General features: G+C 38.7%; 3 protein-coding genes across 17 annotated transcripts in view; all 3 read left to right on the forward strand.

Annotated features, from left to right (window-relative positions):
- The window catches only part of LOC135071776 (trafficking kinesin-binding protein milt), a 36,103-nt gene extending 32,726 nt beyond the window's left edge, over positions 1-3,377 (forward strand). For 11 of the 14 annotated variants that reach the window (XM_063965584.1, XM_063965583.1, XM_063965588.1 and 8 more), the window contains 4 exons: positions 880-1,022; positions 1,445-1,600; positions 2,576-2,726; positions 3,150-3,376. In XM_063965584.1, coding sequence (XP_063821654.1) covers positions 880-1,022; positions 1,445-1,600; positions 2,576-2,726; positions 3,150-3,309 — 610 coding nt within the window. In that variant the 3' untranslated portion in view covers positions 3,310-3,376. Of the gene's footprint in view, positions 1-879; positions 1,023-1,444; positions 1,601-2,575; positions 2,727-3,149 lie in introns of all 14 variants that reach the window. The other 3 variants (XM_063965586.1, XM_063965587.1, XM_063965585.1) reach the window with 2 other exon arrangements.
- Positions 3,377-5,131, forward strand: LOC135072127 (uncharacterized). Its single transcript, XM_063966080.1, has 3 exons — positions 3,377-3,438; positions 4,036-4,328; positions 4,830-5,131. Exons 1-3 carry the CDS (start codon positions 3,377-3,379, stop codon positions 5,129-5,131), a joined length of 657 nt encoding a protein of 218 aa, XP_063822150.1.
- A 2,402-nt stretch (positions 5,132-7,533) lies between these two features.
- Positions 7,534-17,837, forward strand: LOC135072241 (intraflagellar transport protein 81 homolog). Of its 2 annotated transcripts, XM_063966182.1 has the most exons (11): positions 7,534-7,828; positions 10,692-10,897; positions 12,526-12,713; positions 13,128-13,249; positions 13,538-13,669; positions 13,976-14,107; positions 14,574-14,774; positions 16,209-16,328; positions 16,421-16,594; positions 16,680-17,066; positions 17,304-17,837. In XM_063966182.1, the coding sequence occupies exons 1-11, from the start codon at positions 7,682-7,684 to the stop codon at positions 17,469-17,471; spliced, it is 1,977 nt and encodes a 658-aa protein (XP_063822252.1). In that variant the 5' UTR covers positions 7,534-7,681; the 3' UTR covers positions 17,472-17,837. The 2 variants fall into 2 exon arrangements, with proteins under 2 accessions (XP_063822252.1, XP_063822253.1); XM_063966183.1 differs by lacking the exon at positions 16,421-16,594.
- Positions 17,838-19,245: the final 1,408 nt, after the last annotated feature.

Consider the following 19,245-nt stretch of genomic DNA (forward strand, 5'->3'; position numbering starts at 1 on the left):
ATAAAAAATGTTCTGTTCAGTTATTGTCTCTAAACGTGTTCTACGTAACGTAAACATAGTGGATTGCAAACATTAGTTAGTCCTAAGAAAGTCAAAAACATGTAACGGAATCTCCGACTTACTACTTTAGTAGAGCGATTACAGAAAATAATGGCCTATTAAGTACATGTTTTTTTGTGTCACTATGAAAGTTCAGAAAACTGTGCAGTTTTTAAAATTATTTTGGACCTATGGAAGTTCTTTTTTTTTTTTCAAATTTTTAAGTTGAAAATTTTAGAATGTTCTGCTAAAAGCATATTTTTATTTTTCTAGCAAAAATTTTGTATCTTGCATCAAAGATAAGAAGGTGATTATTTTTTTCAAACATCTGCAATTACTAGGGAATCTGTCAAAAAAAAGAAATCTGAGAAAAGTCAACCCAAAAAAAAGATAAAAAAAAATTAAGCCACTAGGTCATAAAATTTGAAAAAATCTCAAAATTAACGATAACTTCTAAACTACGAAAAATCGTAGAACATACATGGGGGTAAAATCGATAGGTCTAGTCCTCACCTATCACCTGCCTTCGGCTTGACACCTTACAAGAAACACCCTGTATAAATAATACTACGATCCGTTGCGTGCGATACGTCCGATGCGTACGATACCGACATGTGGACGCTAGCATTTACATGGAGTAATGAGACAGCAAGTGCCCACGGCAGTCGTTTACTGGACTTGGGCTACATACTGTGCAAGCTACTTTTATAAAAAATGCCGACTTGTTTTCATCGTGAAAGTGGCGCCTCCTTAGTGTCTAATAAATCTTGAAACTCCTTTGAAGAGACTCACATTTTGTCGTACTATTCGTTATTTAAAATGTGAAACCATTGTCTACAGCGGCGGCACTGGCGTAGGCGTTCCGGGCGCACCAGGCGCGGCGGAGCTAGCGGCGGCGCTGCGTCGACTCACGCCTCAAGAGATCAACTCGCGCCGCGCGTCCCTCGCTGCCTCGCACATCTTGAGGCATCGCAGGCATACAGGTCTATACACTTTGATATCTTATGCGCTGGTAATAGGGGTGATTTTGCAATAATGTGCAGTCTATTATGCTGATGACTAGCGGCCCAATAACTTGATTGTCTACTACGGCTGGACATACCTTAAAGAAACTTTGGGAGTTCCACCGATCCTCAGTTATCCATTTAGAAATGGCAATATTTTTTATCATCGTCCTGATTGCAGCAACCAGAAAACAGGATTTATACTGTCTATAATATGAGCAGTAAACTGAGGTGTTGTTGAAAGCAAGTTCTCGTGTCAATCACGGGACCACCTAAAATATTGAATGCATATTTAATTTTGCAATTCACAAAATATTCATTGTATTTCTATATGAAACGTAATTACTGAATACAAGTTATTGTACGTTTTACGTATTCACGAGCTTGAATTTCCCTGACAGATCGAGATGCGAGCGAAGAGAGTGCGGTATGGGGCGCGGGCGCGGCCGGTGGGCTGGCGAGGTTTAGGCCTCCACACAAGCTGCAAATTGTCAAACCTATGGAAGGCTCGCTGACTCTTCACACGTGGGCGCAACTGGCCAAGCCTACTATGTCAGGTAAGCAAATACTCAATACTTTATTGCTTCACCACATTAGCATTTAGATCATCTTTTGTTTGCAGGAATATGAGTGTTTATTCTGATTTCCCTACCTACATTTTGTTTTATTTTTATTACTGGCCACTTTAGTTGACTGAGATTATTCCCGCATTTCTTTTTATCACTTGTAATTTTTTGTTTGTTTCGAAGCTCTGATAGGGGTTATGGGTCATTAGCCCAATCAGACAACGCCCAACAAAGTTTCCAGAAACAATTCAAGCGTGATGCGTGCAGGTTACATTACCTTTTGACATTAACAAGGATAAATGTCGCGTGAGCGAATCAGCGAAATCGAGTTAATTAACTAATTAATTACCAAGTTTTAACTGCATAATGTAGTTGTGGTGTCATGATTTTATGGCTAAAAGCTTTTATAATAAAGTCAATTATGCAGATGTTTTAATGAATGTAATTTTAAATTAAAATTATAAACAAGCCAAGGTCGCTCCGCAAATGCAAGAACTATATTAGTAGTTCCTCAAAACCGTTGTGAATGGTCACGCGACCATTGTTCGTAGTTTTTTTTCTCTCACTTGTTCTAAAGTTGTTAATGAATAAAAAACGAAATAGATTGTTAATACACGTTCAATAGAACAATACGGTTGGATAAGTATCATTATACACTGCGTTTGCCAAGTAAGCGTTAACAAAGACGAAGGACGGAACAAAGGAGTTGTGTACAAGCTAAGATTGCTAGAACATAGGCATAGACTAGACTGGCGCTTAAGTATCTCCACAATCTTATCAACACTGATATCGGTCACGTAACTTGTTATTGCATTCAATAATATTTACCTTAAATTATGTCAACAGCACACATCAATGGCAGTTGTTATTGGATTCCTCTTTGCACTAGTTGTGTCTAGATAGTGTTTATCTAAATGGGTTGGTTTAAAAGTGGCAGTGGTGATTGAGTGGCTGTTGTTTCGCCAGGTCTTTTGGAGGAGCAGGAAGGTGTAGGCGTTCGCGGGTCGAGGTCGGCTGCAGCGCTAGGCCTCCGAATGTACCGGCTATCGGACGTTGAGGAAGACGATGATATGCCAAGACTGCCGCATTCGAGTCACATCTACACGTTTACAAACAGGTATTTTATTAGTATTTCTTTTTGAAATCGTATTTGAAGTGTCCGTGACCTAACACCTTAGTTCTATGACATGCGTCTGCGTCGTCAAATAATTACGACACACTTTGTAGTTCCAGCTTCAAAAACACATTTTTGTCGTTTATCTGTTAGTAAGGAGTATTTTTGCGAAAAAATGTTACATTATCTTCATAAGTCATCGATAGCGGAGACCACCCAATGATTAGAAACTTAGGGCCTAACACGATCGCTTTCATCATTTTAGCCACAAGACGTCCACTGTTGAACATGGGTCTCTCACAATGATTTTCATATTGACCGGTTGGTCAAACCGCTACCAATAGCGTTTGTTCATTGGTTTAGGTCTGAAAAGTCAGTCATAAAGAGTATCTTTCGAATTTGACCACGTAATATTTCCATCTGCAGTACTGTGCTGCATCCCAACGACGGCAGCCTGGCCAGCTCGAGTGTGAGCAGCGTGTGCAGCAGCGGCATGAGCAGCCTGGCCAGCAGCGTGCTCGGCAGCGCCTGGAGCTCGCGCCTCACCTCGCGCAGGTATGCGGCGACTACCCTCCAGTCATCATGACAGCACGTGCTGCACCAACGACGGCAGCCTGGCCAGCTCGAGCGTGAGCAGCGTGTGCAGCAGCGGCATGAGCAGCCTGGCCAGCAGCGTGCTCGGCAGCGCCTGGAGCTCGCGCCTCACCTCGCGCAGGTATGCGGCGACTATTATGCCTTTCAGCTATGGCCACGTCAAGGCCGTGGCGTGCATGGGTGGTGGTGATCACGACAGATATTGAACTCATCATCATCATCATTTCAGCCATGGGGCGTCCACTGCTGAACATAGGCGTCCCTCAATGATTTCCATATTAACCGGTTGGTAGCGGATATTGAACTATTGATAGTGACTGGAGCTCGTGCATGTACTCGTTGGTAACGCTCCGCCGAAAGGTGGTCCATCGATATTTACGTCCATGCTACGGCCATACAAAAGTTCGCCTTCGCGGTGGCCTAAAGCCCGGTCCGTGAGCACGTAGAATTTTGTCCAATGACCCCTAGCTACCCATCCTTATCGCTCGCGCGTAATTATATTGCTGTCGCGACTGTGCGACTGGCACCCGCAGTGAGTGTGCGGGCGCGATATCAACATAATTACGCGAAAGATAGCGAACTACGATAGTTGACTACGAAAAATAGCATATCGAAAATGACTATTATTATAAGTTTGTGATCGTTTTTTACAGACTAAATTTTTTAGACTAAGTTTCGCGAGCCTAAAGCCACAAACTTACCTACCTATCATCCGCAGGTCATCCGCCGCCGTCTCCCCCGTCCTCTCTCGACGCGAATCGTTCTGCGCGCCGCCACCCCCCCGCGCGCACTTCACCCCCACCGCGACGCCGGCCAACAGCCCGCTGCTCGGCTCGCCGGAGTCGTCGCCGCCGCCCACGCCGCGGCCCGGCGACGCGCCGCCGTCGCTCCACGCGCTAATAGCCAGCGGCACTTCCATACTGAGGCGGAGGTATCTTGGGGGCACCTCGCCCGCGTCCGACGGCTCGCCCGCGCCGCTGGCGTTGCAGACGCCAGGCTCTCTGTACACAGGTAAGCTTGAGGAATCATTTATGATGCGCTTTGATCAATTTTTGAAAGTTGTATGACGCCAAACTTTGACTTAGGGCTGATTTTTCAATCGTCAGATATCTTTTAAGTGAAGAATAAACTTGTCATTTTGACATATTATTTCCGGTACTGAAACTGTCGTGGACCGTGGAAAACCTTGGAGGAGGCCTTTGTCCAGCAGTGGACGTCATTTGGCTGAAACGAACGAACTGAAACTGTCAATATGCCAAACTTATTCTTCAGACAAAAGTTATCTGACTATTGAAAAATCAGCCCTTAAATGTCAATTGTTCGAGATTGCTTCTGCCCCGCTAGTTATTTAAAAAAGATAATGGCTGTCTTTCAATGGCAATCGCAATCAGTTTCAAACTGGATCTGGCGCTTTAATTAAGAGCACTGAAATTAGGTTATCTTAGTTTGTTTGCCATGATAAGTAATTGGATTTGTTATGGTAATAACGACCGACTTTTTATATCTATTCAGGTCTAGTACATCGTAGTCCAATGGAGCAGCTGACGTGTCTCAAACGGACGCTGCGTTCACCAGCGGAGCGTCCGCCCCAAGAGCGGGAGGCCGAGGCGCCCATGGGAGTCCCCGCGCATCCTGGCGAGGGAGCCCTAGAGGCCACGCCGAGCACCTCCCGCAGGCCGGCGCGGGGGCGCGCGCCCCGGCCCCGCGCCGACCTCGGCACGGTCGACGCGCCGCCCCCCGCGAGCCCCGCCGCCAGATCATCCCCCCTAGGGACGCTCAGCCTTCTTTTCGGACGGAAAGGGGGCCTTCTGTAGAAGCGATCGATCGTACGACGCCCGATCTGCGCGGCGGGAGTTCAAAAATGTGATTGTGGTAGCGCGTCCACTGAGCTTTTGTTTTTCTACGCGATCCCGTGTTTCGGTTTCGCCGTCCACGGCCCGGGCCGCGGGCTATTCCCGCGGGCTCCGCCGCCCACGCTCAGGCCTCTTTCCGATGAGAAAGGTAAGGAGCGACTTGAAGTGGTTGAGTTGGGATCGACGGGTCGACGCGTCCGCGCGGCGGTCGTCTGGGCCGATGGACTTTTTCTACGGTACCTTTTATTTTTTGACGCAAAAGCGTCCATTAGCTGATGTTTTTTTTACGTTTTGAGTAGATTTACAAATTGTGATTATGTGATTTTATTATTACCTTTTGACTCTTTTATTTTTGGTAGCTAATTTTTTCGCCTCTCAGTAATTGCTCACATGCATTTAAACGACTGACCGCCGGATATGGAATATCCGATTTGAAGGGGCGACTCAGTCCATTGGGCATTTTAATTAATCTCTCTCAAACATTCCTACAAAAGAGCTCAATGGTTACTAATCACTAATGCGGTTGATGCGAAGACTACGTTTTCAATCGTGCCCTGAGAGATGTGTCGCGTGGACCAAGCGCTCACCTAATTTGCAATTTATTTGCATATTATTATTTTCTATGCTGAAAACCACTATGTAAATGGTTTCGATTGTACGATTTGTTTGATACTTAATTTACGACTCGATTGATTTTTGAGATGGAGAGTCCTTGTTGCTTAACAGCCTGTAGTATTATAATTTTCGAAGGGTTGTAATTATTATTACTTAGTTAAATAGTGAGACTTAACAAATAGGTTTTGTAGACGCTTTTAAACGAACTTTATTAAATCATCGGTATCAAAATTCTCATCATTACTATGTTATCAATCAAGCTTATGATTATGTTGTTTAGTGATTAATAAATCGTGTATTCATTGTAAATAATCAATTTTCCATTAATTTAGAAGAGTACAAATTATTTATGTTTAATCGAAAGGTTACATTGTAGTGACAAACAGTCGATTGTTATTTTCAATACGTATTGATAGATAATTGTTCAAGTTTGCCAGATAAACTATCATTTGCATAAAGTTGATGTAAATAATACATTTGTAGCAGGGATATTAATTTCAAAATAGGTTTCTTGATTTGTTATTTGTATAAATTTCGGTAAATATTGTTACTAACTAACGTAGGGTCTGAGTAACATAAAAGGTGCATGCCATAGATTAAGTAGTACGGAGCAAAATATTCCAAATTCATAATAGTTTTGTGAAGGAAAAAGGTCATTAAGAAAGCCAAGGAACCGGATTCTAGCAATCAATTTAATCATTAATTTATTCAATTTATAATAGGTTATTGAAATTGGTGCTAGATAGTTATTATGCCAGTGATGTTTGTTTCGAGAGTGTGATTTTTTTATCACACTGTTGTATTGTATTATTTTCATGCTGTAGTTATACTTCCTAGGCTTTACCGCAAGTTTGGTACATTACTAACCGTATTTTATTTGCAGCTTTAATTCTGCCAAAAATGTCATTGGTTATTTCCTCTTTATGGTTTTCTTATGTTTGTAATCTATGGTTTACTAATCTAATCGGTGATAATAAAATAATGGATGTGCAAGCTCCCGGTAAAGCTTCAATTTTGTTTCGTCCAATTGAATTGAATTTGTTCAGATACTTGATAGTAGCGTATTGTAGTCAAATTGCGAGGCTGTGAGGCGATCTATTGCGTGTTGAAGAGGCATTTGCCTGAATTTACCCATCATCACAGTGTAGGCACAAATGGTATAGTCATAAGGGCAACTTGTTGAGAATTGACGATTACAACAAAATGATAATGATTGTATTATAACAGAAATATAATTTATTTGAACAATGTAATGAGCTTTTATTTATTATGAAAACCGTTCCTTATTAAATAAATCACCTTGCGTCTCCACCAACTTCTAGAAATGGTGAATAGATGCATTTTAGCAAAATCCTACAATAATTTTAACCGCCTCTGTGGTCTAGTGGTAAGACCACCTGCTTCAGACGCAGAGGTCCCGGGTTCGATTCCCAGTGGGGGCAGATCATTCTGTTTGGTTTGGTTGGTGGTAGGGCTTGTTCTAAGTCCGCCAGGCTAGCTACCACCATCTTACCTAAGTCTGTCGCCATAACAACGTTAAAAGCATTGTTGTGTTCCGGCAGTTAGGTAAGACAGCCAGTTCCTCCGTGGTTGAGGATTCCGGGTGAAGCTCGCTTCCACCTTCGGCCTGATCGTCACTTACCATCAGGTGAGATACAGGCCAAGAGCTTCCTCGATGTGGATAAAAAAAATATTATAAAAGAAGAAATAATTTTATTCCTTAGTCAAGAACAGCTGTGTTTTAAAAGTTTTTTGTGTTTGTGTGCTTGTTACTATGGAAACTGAAGTATCACAAACAACATTGATAAATTGACAAAATCAAATCGACAAAGTGAATTTAATAAAAATAGCGTTGTGTTTAGTTCGTAGCATTTTGTTACAAACTAGCAAAGCAATATGACGGAGCAAATAAAGTTCATAGTAAAGGAATTGAATTCTAACTTGGGCAGGAACTACGACTTGATCAAGTTCGACTCTTTGAACGAGAAACAACTCCTGCAACTTTTAGTGGACTTGCTGGTTAATTTCAATGCAGGAGAAAAGGTAATTACTTTGTTATATAAGACATTAGTTTTTATTTATTTACGTATAGTAGACCTTTCTCATCCAGACTTACTAATGACAAGACCACCAAGCATACAATGAGACCGGTTGGGGGTACCCAAAAAAAAACATTGATCTTCCTTCTCGTGGGCAAAGCATTTGAGCAGTAGAATCAATTACGTTTGATACACCCCCAACATGGGTCACCTTGTATAGGTCAGAAGTTACTAAGAAGTAAGTTTTTATGGTATTCAAAATCATCTTTGGGTAAGATTAAATGCAATTTATTTTTACATAATATCTACAACTTTAATAAAGGTATTAGTGTTATTGCATAAAACGTCGGTGTGCAGAGAGCTGCGTAGCATAAAGGAATTTTAAGGGCACCTTAAAAGTTTATAAAAGCGCAAGAGGCAAGTCGACACTTCGCTTCACATAGTTGCAAAGCTTGTTCTTTTACAGCTGAAAGCGGGTGTCGGGAATAGTCGCAACGTCATCGCTGTTCACGTTAAATCGAAATGAAGTGAATAAAATGTAGCTTTTGTAGTCATATTGAAATAGTTTACGGACGGTCGTGATCCCGCATTCTTGATTTCTTTGTCTCTTTTATATGAGATATTAGTAGGATACTGTTACGTAGGTACTTACTCTGTCTAATTAAAAGGGTCAACCAATGAGGGCTATCGTTTTAGCGCTCACCAGTTTGCGCCACTGTAGAGTAAGGTCCTGTCACTTGCTAGTAGCGAAGACAGTGGCACCAACTAGTGAGCACAAAAGTGGTAGGAGGCCTATCGCATTTGCACTCATCCAGATGGCGCCACTGTAGAGTAAGGTCCTGTCAACCGCCAGGGGTGCCAACTGTTAAGTATAATTGCCCTCATTGCCCTTACGTTTGTACAAGACATACAAGACTTTGTACAAGTAATGACTTATATTCACACTTATACAGGGTGTCCCGTAATGCAACGTCAAGCCGGAACTGGGTGTTGAGGCAAGTTATGCTGGTTATCAGAAAAATATAAAAAAAAAATCTATGTGGCATTTTGTCAAAATAATAGGCATTAAAAAAAAAAAACAAAAAATTCTCCTCCCGGTGACGGTCTTTTTACTCGTGTTGCCACAAATCTTCACTTTTTCAAAATTTTTTTTTTGTTATGTAACCCTGAATAATGCTTCTCTAAATTGTTATCAAAATTACAAAACCAGCTGCTCCAGCTTGGATGAAAAAAATACATTATTCCCAAAAAAATTTTCAAAATAAAAATTTTGACTAGTTTAAACTGACTGTACTGAAAAAAAAATTGTACTACGCGAGTGTGGCAAGTGACGTCATAATTTGGCGCATTTAGTAAGAATTCGAAAATGGTATAACACTTGGTAAATTCTTGCTGTGATTGTCGACAATTTTTGTTTTTTTGGAAATAATCCCGTTTTTAACTTTATCTACCTTGGTTAAAAATATTAATCTAATGTGCCCAAAATTCAAGTTTCTGGCTTAAGTGAGGTGAAGAAGCCATTTTAAAAGGTATGAGCGGGACGGAGAGGGTCATCTTACCAAGCAGGGATGTTATGGATATCCGTAACCGTAACCGAAACTGTCGGATATCCGAAATAAAAAAATATCCATAACCGTAACCGAAGTTGACTCAAAAGTTACGGATAGTTTCGGATAAAGGCGTAGTCTAAGGGTACAATTTCAAACTGCTAAACTCTATGAAATCTGCAGTATACACGCCGCAGCTGCAATGCCGCGCTGCCGATTTCATAGAGTTTGCGGTTGCAGTTTGCGGTCTGCGGCCCGTCTTGGAATTGTACCTTAAATCTTAATATTTGTTACCAACTTGTCTGGCATTCCCTGGCACCATCTAATATGCCAGCCTGTTTTACCTTTATCATACATAACATAGGTTTCGTCTTAGTTGGTACATAAAGTAGCTATGTGGGTCACGCAGCATTTTGCTATTTGAATAATACCTACATTTTTGAAATTCTAATAATTCCGTAACCGAAATTATCCGAAACTTTCGGATAATCTGAAATGATTTCATATCCGTGACCGTAACCGAAACCGGTATAATATTATTCTAATATCCGTAACAGTATCCATAACCGAAACTTCATATCCTTATTATCCCTGTTACCAAGTACAAGTGCAGGCAGAGCAGGTAGTAAAGGCGCGCACGGGTGACTTTTGTCACAGTATGTCAACTACTAATTACTGTCATGGTGACAAAAGTTTCTGTGACTGACTGTACGGTAGTCAGTCACAGAAACTTGAATTTTGGGCACATTAGAATAATATTTTTTAACCAAGGTAGATAAAGTTAAAAACGGGATTATTTCCAAAAAACCAAAAATTGTCGACAATTACAGCAAGAATTTACGAAGTGTTATACCATTTTGGAATCCTTACTAAATGCGCCAAATTATGACGTCACTTGCCACACTCGCTTAGTACAATTTTTTTTCAGTACAGTCAGTTTAAACTAGGCAAAATTTTTTTGGGAAAAAATTATTTTTTTCATCCAAGCTGGAGCAGCTGGTTTTGTAATTTTGATAACAATTTAGAGAAGCATTATTCAGGGTTACATAACAAAAAAAAATTTTGAAAAAGTGAAGATTTGTGGCAACACGAGTAAAAAGACCGTCACCGGGAGGAGAATTTTTTGTTTTTTTTTTTAATGCCTATTATTTTGACAAAATGCCACATAGATTTTTTTTTATATTTTTCTGATAACCAGCATAACTTGACAATATTACAGGACACCCTGTATACACACCTACTTTATACCTACTTATTCATCAGGCGAAACGCACAAAGAATATTTTTTTAAACTTCTCACCTTTTTATTTTTACCCACAGTTGGACATAAATGAAGACGATTCCGAGACGGTCTCGGTGCGGCTTTTGGAAATGCTGGGCAGCGTGAAGTATCGGCCACCAGCGAGCGTAGAGCCGCCGCGTTTCAGGGCGCAACTTTTGGCTGGTGATGCCAGAACTATCCACCATGTGCTGCACTGGCTGCTGACAAACAAGGAACAAGTGAAGAATACTGCTTACCTCGCCAAGTAAGCTATTTGTAGTTTCGCTTTCAGGGGAGTACCTAATGCTGGCGTATCTTGGATCCGCTATGAGACAGAGCGCTAATGATGTCACTAAAAGAACTCACGAAGAACGCTAAATAAACTTAACCACCTGTAAATAGTGAATTAAGTAGTGAAAATATCGTTCGTGGGCATTTTGTAACAATTTCATGGAATGAAGTAGAGTCGCCGCAACTCTGGGCATATCTGCTACGACTATTTGCTTGTTACAAACATTCTGCATCTCTTTGACGCCAAACTACCTACTTACTACTCAAGTTCTAAAATTAGTTCTCGAAACCATTTCATTTTAATAATCGTAAGCGCATGACCGTGGTGATCACACTGTGTTAGTAAATAAAGCGACAATTATTTTTATATCGCAACTGCGGTTTATTGATCTCATTAAATGAGCTTGGCACGGAGATTACAATAGAAATAGTTGGTACAATATTGGCGGAGCCGAAATTAGTAAGAGAGGCAGGTTTGCTGGCACGTGACGTGCACGTTTATTTCGACGTTCCCTGATCACATGTAGACGTACCGTTAGAAGCAGCATTATCAGCGCTTTGGTGCGCAATTGTTTCTATTTACAACATCGTTAGCTAATTTTGTTTGTTCAAGCTACATAACAATTTACGTGTCTATTAATGGCACATATTGATTGCTGTTTATGCTGATCCTACTACAAACATAGCTAAAATATGTCTATAAAATGGTTACCTACTTCTTACGTTACATTGTATATTCTTTATTACCTTTGGTACCTCCCTAAAAGTACCTACCGAAAACGTACAACGACCTTACAATAAAGCTTTTCATCATTTTCCCATTTTAAAAGCCAAATTGATTGATGAGTATGTATTCAACGTTTTTAAAAGGGTTTTTTTAGACAAATGAGTCCCAATCAAAAACCTATCACTTAAACCCGGCTTGTGTTCATTTGAATTGTATATCCGATTTTACTTTATATCAATTTAATAAAAGCTATTCACATAATGGATTAAGTATAAAAAAACTGCTTTATTGGGTATTAAAAGACGCGAAAACCTTAAAATAAATTAAAAACAATAGTATCTATTTTATTTTTAAACTATGTATGTATACTTACTTTTCTCTATGTAGGTATGTTTATACTGCGACTGTGCAGACACATAATACGACTGTTGTCATTGATTGAGTACCTACCGGAATCGGAAGGCATTGTGTATGTGATCTAATTAGCTACCGTTGTATAATTAGTTACCGGCGCGCTAGTAAGTGGCAGGTATAAGGTTTAATTATTCCGTCTTCTCTCCATTTGTTACGGCTTTTACATCCACCAAATACAAATAGGTAAATGAGTAGGTAAATTACCTACTGAATGTTGTCACGGAAAAAAGTTTAAAACAGGTAAACCTTTGAGATTTTATACTTTTTCTGTGTAAGTTTCATTATTGAAGGCAGTTCGTAACCTACAGATATTGGTTAACATTATTTCATTTTTATTTTCGTTGCTGTTGGTACACATTCACCGAGTCTTAGAAACATATCCTATTACAAATGACGACGTAATCCTTAATAATAAAGTGATACCTTGTAATATGTATTACATATTACGTGTAATTCCTTAGGTATCTGAAGATTCCTGACATCCCTACTGATGTGGCGCAGAATAATACTATCCAGGACATGTTGGATTTGTATCATAACCTTATGGATGAGTTCAAAGAGGTCCACAAAAGAACGAGGTTACTACAAAAGGAAAACTCGTCTGAAATTATTAATGACATAAAAGAAATGGCGGTCGAGAGAGATATTGGTGAGTGTCCGGGATACGCAGTACGCTACGAAACAATTCCCATTTCCCGAACAATTTGCTGGCTCATATTTCATTAATATTAATTGCTTAACCCTTTAACATGAACTGAAATTGTCTCTACATCATAAAAATACTTACTTATAATTATAATGAACACTCGTATATTGTTATATAAATCGGTATTTATTTGTTCTTAATAATATAATAATGGTTAGAAGGAAGTTGTTTTCAGCCGTAAACACCTCCAAATAATATACGATTTTCTTTATTTAATAAGAAAAAAAATGCGATCTTTTTGTGAATAAGAATAAAGCGACCAAATAAGTAAAACAGGGATTTTTCACCATTTTCGACATAGCAAGCTGGTATATCAAACAGAACTAGATATTATTGTATCTTTGTTGGTTGTTCCAGTTATTAAGAGATTAGAAAACGTGCAAGTGAACTTAGTCGATATAAGCAATAAGGACGAACTACTCAACACAAGCAGAAGTTTAAGAATGCAGCAGGAAAAAACAAAGGAACTGGAAAATCAGGTGACTGCGCTCATGTTTTAGCGTGTAAAAGGATTGTTTTGCTAGTGAGTGAAGTACTTGGTACCTACTTCTTTCGTATCATCGATGTTTTCTGTAAGATAATATCTCGATACGATATCGATCTCTATTTTTATTTTAACACTTAAGTGCCGAGAATCATGTAGATGGTAGGCTAATTTTTCCAAAATCACTTAACAGTCGGGTTGGTAATATCGTCTCTTTGTGTGAATACGACCTTTTAATTTTTAATGAAGCGGTTCATTTGACTATCCTGTTAAATTATTCCAGTATGAAACCCAGCAATCACAGTTAAAAATCGCATCAGATCAGCTAAAAAGATATCTGAACGTAATCCACGGACAGAGCGCGGCTCCGAAGACAGTTAATGACGTCATTAAGCATTTGAAAGAGGAGGTTCAGGTATACATCCCCCAATATTTTTTTAAATTGCTATCGGAAACATAATTTGATTGTAAATGATATCGAGTCTTCTTTTAATGAGAGAATATTATTTATCGGTCCTCTAATCATTATCTTACAGGATTTTATACTAATTGCTTTGAAAATTAAACTGACTTTTCTGCTTGTATTTTGTTACAGAATGTTTTAGAATTCTGTTTTGTGCGAGTTAAAAACATTTTCTTGAATAAGATGAGGATCGTGTAGCATTTTCCACTGGAATTATTACAGTCACGTCTGCACATTATTTGTTATTCTTTCTTTCAGTTAAATAGTTACCTTGTAAAGGAAAAATTGCCACAGGAAACTGGCAACCTTCAGAAAGAACTGAACATTATGCAGAACATTGCCACGGAGCAACATCTCACTCGGTCCGACTTAGTGTTAGTGCAAGACAAGGTTAGACTTTACATCTTCGTATTTTGAACTTTATTTTCATGCAGTTTTCGTGAGCAAATGTACTAAGAATTGTGTTAGAAATAACAAGACCCATGTTGCTAAGAACACACATAATGATGCTTCTTAACTTATTCTCTTTCATTCTTTACTCATATTTTTGACTAGGTATGCAGTATGCACCTATTTCAGTATTTACATTTTACACGTTAGTTAGGTTAGATACTGAAACAACGTCATGTTTGTTACGTTTTAGGAAGTGTCAATTTTACTTATACGGAAATGGTCCATAATTATAAAATAGGTACAAAGAATGATAAAATGATGGAAAGCATTGGGGGAGGCCTATGTTCAGCAGTTGACGTCCTATGGCTGAGATGATGATGATGATAAAATTTAATGATGTGGTATAAAAACTTTGCGTTCACAATCAGATAGGTGTTAATATCATAATATTTGGAAATTCCAGATAGCAGTAGTTAACGGTGAATTGGAGCAGCTGGTGCAGCGTCGCTTGGCTTCCAGTGGCCCCCAGGAAGACAAGCTAGCGCCGTTCAGGCAACAAGCAGCCGTGATCCGACGCAATAAGGACGCGAGTGCTGCGCGGGTGCACGAGCTGGCTGCGAGCTTGAAGGAGTATGAGGCTACACTGGCAGATCTACAGTCGCAGGTGAGATCGAACACAATGTTTTAAATCTTTACCTATCAGTTTGATCTAGAATCCTGCTAGGTTCTCTTTCAGTATGAGCCACGCTGTCTGATTTGCCGTCACAGGTGAAATCATGTCAATACTTCAATCCGGCTATAAGTATTGCTGCTATAAGGAGGCAAGCTTGCAGCATACAGTTATCAAGCAGCTGTAATCAGATGCTACAAGAATGAGAGTACGATGACTCGTTGAAACCTAACTGAAAATCTTGTTACCTACTGTGTGATTTCAATTTGGTATAACATTTCAATTAAAAGAGCTGAAAACTGAAAAACTGAAACCAATGAAAAGGTAGGTAAAAGCCATTTCTTAGCCTATTCAATGCAATTAAAAAGCGAATATGAATAGGTATTCAAACTCTTGCGAAGTAGGTCAATGTCGAGTTCTACAGGCACCAAGCAGCGACAGCCGCAACAATCGAAATTGCCTTTAGATTTATACAGCTCAAATTATTTATCCGCTTACAATTAAAAGATCGTCAGATGTATTTATTCATGACAAGGAGGTATTCACTATTGTTAATTTGAAACTTATATCTGAAACTTGTGCCGTTTGTGATTATTAACATTTATTATAATTATCTTGAAAAAATCTAATTTATATCACACTCGCAGCGTCGCAGGACAAATTATTGTATGTTGGAACTTTTAGTGTGTCGCATAAAAACAATACTAACTTAACCCAATTTTATATTGAAATTCAATGTTTTTGAATGGCTTGAATAAATAAAATATTGTTTTCATATTGGAGCAATCAATTAAATAAATGGTAGTGCGGATGCTATTAATATGAGATAGGTTCATAATTCGTTTTCGATTCGGGTTATATTTAATCAATGAAAATTTCAAGTGGTTTAAGCTCAGTTCTGATTGTGCGAGTTAATTGAAATCTATAGCTAGCTTGTCTTTTGGGGTCTACCGCGCGGTAATCGGCTGATCGGTCGTCGATAAAACATTTTCTCATCTCGAATAATCGCTTCTTACGTCACAGCTTTGAGATTTGACTGACTGCGGTAATGCGCCTTTGAGATTTCTGAAAAATACTTTGATTAGGCTAATCGATATTAAGCTGTAGGTACATTTAATACCGATCGTATTTCAGATTCAGCTAAATAACTCATACCATTTTGCATCGGTTTTTTCTTAATAAAATTTTTCATCAGTTATTAAATAAGATAGATGAATACTTTCGCATTAGTAAGAGTTTATTTGTTTAAGTATTCTACATGCACTTATAGTATTGACAGTGTAGCTAGCAGTGACGGAGAAGTGACATGTAAAGTAACAGAGCTGTCACGGAATACAGGAACTTACTCAGTTATTCGCTATGCCTGTAGTTTCAAAATGAGTTAGGTAAAATAAAATTAACTTAAACGAATATTTTGTCGTTGTAAAGGTGAGGCAGTTACTCGGCGATACGGTACTACGTGGGGAAGAATTGAAGAAATACGTCAATTCACTGCGCACCAAGAGCACAGTGTACAAAAGGCAACGAGCCAATCTTTCCACGTTCAAGGTGAGCCCTTGATTTATAATAGCTGCCCGAGGATCCTCATTTATCTCAATTTGTGAACAATATTAACACCACCACCTGTTCTATCTGCACAGGTTGAGACGGGGATTTTAACGAGAACCCTAAACATAATTAGCGCAGCCGATCCAACTGTCGAAATGGCACTGGTGAATCACAAAAAGTTAAAAATTGACGATGATGAAGCGATGGAAAAGGACCAAAATAAAACGGATGATTTGGCCAAGAAATCATTGCATGACTTGTCGCAGGTAAATTTATTTTGATTTTGATATTTTGATGTCTTTTGTTTCAAATGAAGTATATAAATAATCTACATAATACAATTCCTTGTAGCTGGTAGCGCAAACTGCCCAAAAGCTGTCACAAGTCCGTCAGGAGATTCAACCGTTGGCAGACAAAATAAAGCCCATAAAAGAAGAATTTCAAACTGTACAACAACAGTATGAACAGAAGAAACGAGTATACGAAGCGACGTCGATAAACATAACTTCGCAAATGGAACCACTTAAAAACAAAGTAAAAGAGTTGACCGACCAATTGAACAGTAAAGAGGACGAATGGAAAAACTTACGGCAAAAAATAACAAAAGCGGAGAGTCTACAAGAAGTTGTAATGCTTGAAATGAAAAATTCAATGCAATCGCCGCGAAAACCATCCAGAATTGAAGCGCTGAAGAAAAAAGTGGCTGATATGGAACAAATAGTAAAGAATTTGGAAGAGGTACAGTCAGTGACTTAATTTTTCTTTTTTTTTTAAAACTAATTACAGTGCAAAACACACTGTAGAGTCAAGTAGAGTTCTGAACGTGGGAAATTTTGTATTATTCGAGTTTCATGCGTCATGCATGCTGTCTGTAGTGAGGTGGCGCATAAAATCGCTTTCCGCAGGTCCCCACCGCTTCAGTGTGTTTTGCTGTTTACACCCTATTCAAACAAAAGCCTTTACTTGTCCTTATAGGAACAACGAGCGATAAGTTCCCGCCAGGGCGTGGTGGAGGAGCAAACCAAGCTGTGGGAGAACACTCTGCAGCTGCTTCGCTGCAAGATGCGCGCGCGCACCGAGCCCGCCGCGCGGCAAGGACACATGCACATCACTCAGCATTCACAAATGCTCACGCTTACCTAAACTCTACATTATTACATAGGTACTAAGGTCCGTATTACGAAACAAGGTTCAGAACTCGATTCTATATCAGTCGTAGATTCTGCCTTAAGATTGGTGATATCTTGAAATTAAACCAATTAAAAGCCTCAATCTATTATTGATATGAATCTAGTTTTCAGCTTCCTTCTGCTGTAATAAGTACATTAGAAAAGCGTAAGAAGAAACTTCGTAAGTAGTCGGCACTATTCTTCACTGATGATTAACGCCATCTATCAATACATTATCCTCATCATTATTTATTTTATTTTTCTCACATTGCAACACCAAACCAAACTGTATTGGTATTGGCAATAAATATGTAACGGTTTTCAGCATCCCCCGAATAAAATTCAGTAGATATTATGTAAAAATGGTCTTTATTTAATCCCTACCCTTTGTACTTTCGTCCACAATATCTCTTTGGGAACTTTTAAAACTTTACCCGGGTATTAAAATGGGTCAGAACAGAACGGGGAAAGTTAAATAAGAATGCAATGTATTGAGGTAACGTTATGGGATGTTTATCATAATCAGGCTCACTTTACTTCGGAAAAAGAAAAAGGAGAGTGATGAATATTAAAAGATTCTATTGTTGCCTCAAATTAAATTACCTACTTTAGAGTTTTTCATTATCATTATAATGGGATTTATGGAAGTTAAAAGAATATTTAATTTTAGTCAGCTGTTTTGCACACTTTTTTGTAAAGTAGATAAGTCGGAAGGATTTAAGTGGTTTTTGTATTACGTATAAGTAATAATTATATGTATAGAGTACAGCGACAATATATCAATCTGTTACCTCAGTTGCTCCGAAATTCGGATAACTTTTAATTTCTGTATTAATGCACTACACACACACTGTACAATACTTAATTTTTACTATTTAAATAACAACGTTACTCTGAAATTCAAAGTTACTAAAGGTATAGCCTGACCAGGAACATAAAAACCCTGGCATAGAGGCGCGTCAATTGCATTTGATAGTGCAACACTGAGTACAGTCGTACCCGTGTTAAATTAATAGGCTCACTTTATGTATCAGGATTCAGGATTACGGGCTAATTTGATATTTTCATAAATTAACGAAAAAATATTATTATAGGTAACCTGGTTTAAATAAATTAAATGAAACCATCAATCGAGCTAGTAGGATTTATTTTATTATTCATCAATAATCAAATTCAGAACTTGAATATTCAACTGCAATGTTTGCTCATGAACGCTTCAAACTCGGTACTTCTGTCCCAATTCCATAAAATTCAACACTTAGAAAGTGACAAAATTTTTTAAAATAGGTAGTTGAAACAAACCACAGCTAATTTTCATAGTGGACTGTACTATGCGATAAACATGTCAGTCAATTTGACAACCTTTGTCGGAAACATTATTCAATGAAAATATTGTCCGAACCTTAGTATTTCTCTTCGACAAATACTTTAAAACATTGTGAACCACTTTTCTTTCACGACTATAAAAAGATTTTAGCAATTTAATTCACAAAATCAATTCGCACATTTAAAATAAAGTTTGTTTACACTTTGACAGCAATAGACTGACATGCAAGGTGACATGTCAATGAAGTTTTCAGTTACTGTTGCCATTAAAAGAAATTAGTACCATTAGTTTTCCGCAACATGGCGAGGGTTTTTATGTTCCTGGTCGGGCTATAACTACATAAAATTAACAAAACCCGCAGTCCATTTCATCAGTCAACCACAGTTCGACGTCATCTAAATTCCGGGCGAATATGTCACCC

The sequence above is a fragment of the Ostrinia nubilalis genome, chromosome 5 (assembly GCF_963855985.1).
Source record: "Ostrinia nubilalis chromosome 5, ilOstNubi1.1, whole genome shotgun sequence".
Classification (NCBI taxonomy): domain Eukaryota; kingdom Metazoa; phylum Arthropoda; class Insecta; order Lepidoptera; family Crambidae; genus Ostrinia; species Ostrinia nubilalis.

Coding starts and splice junctions, on each gene's coding strand:
- LOC135072241 (XM_063966182.1), top strand. CDS start 7,682: ATGACGGAGCAAATAAAGTTCATAGTAAAGGAATTGAATTCTAACTTG. Junction 13,250..13,537: donor CAAAGGAACTGGAAAATCAG/GTGACTGCGCTC, acceptor AAATTATTCCAG/TATGAAACCCAGCAATCACA. Junction 16,329..16,420: donor CCAATCTTTCCACGTTCAAG/GTGAGCCCTTGA, acceptor CTATCTGCACAG/GTTGAGACGGGGATTTTAAC.
- LOC135072127 (XM_063966080.1), top strand. CDS start 3,377: ATGAGCAGCCTGGCCAGCAGCGTGCTCGGCAGCGCCTGGAGCTCGCGC. Junction 3,439..4,035: donor TCGCGCCTCACCTCGCGCAG/GTATGCGGCGAC, acceptor TATCATCCGCAG/GTCATCCGCCGCCGTCTCCC. Junction 4,329..4,829: donor GCCAGGCTCTCTGTACACAG/GTAAGCTTGAGG, acceptor ATATCTATTCAG/GTCTAGTACATCGTAGTCCA.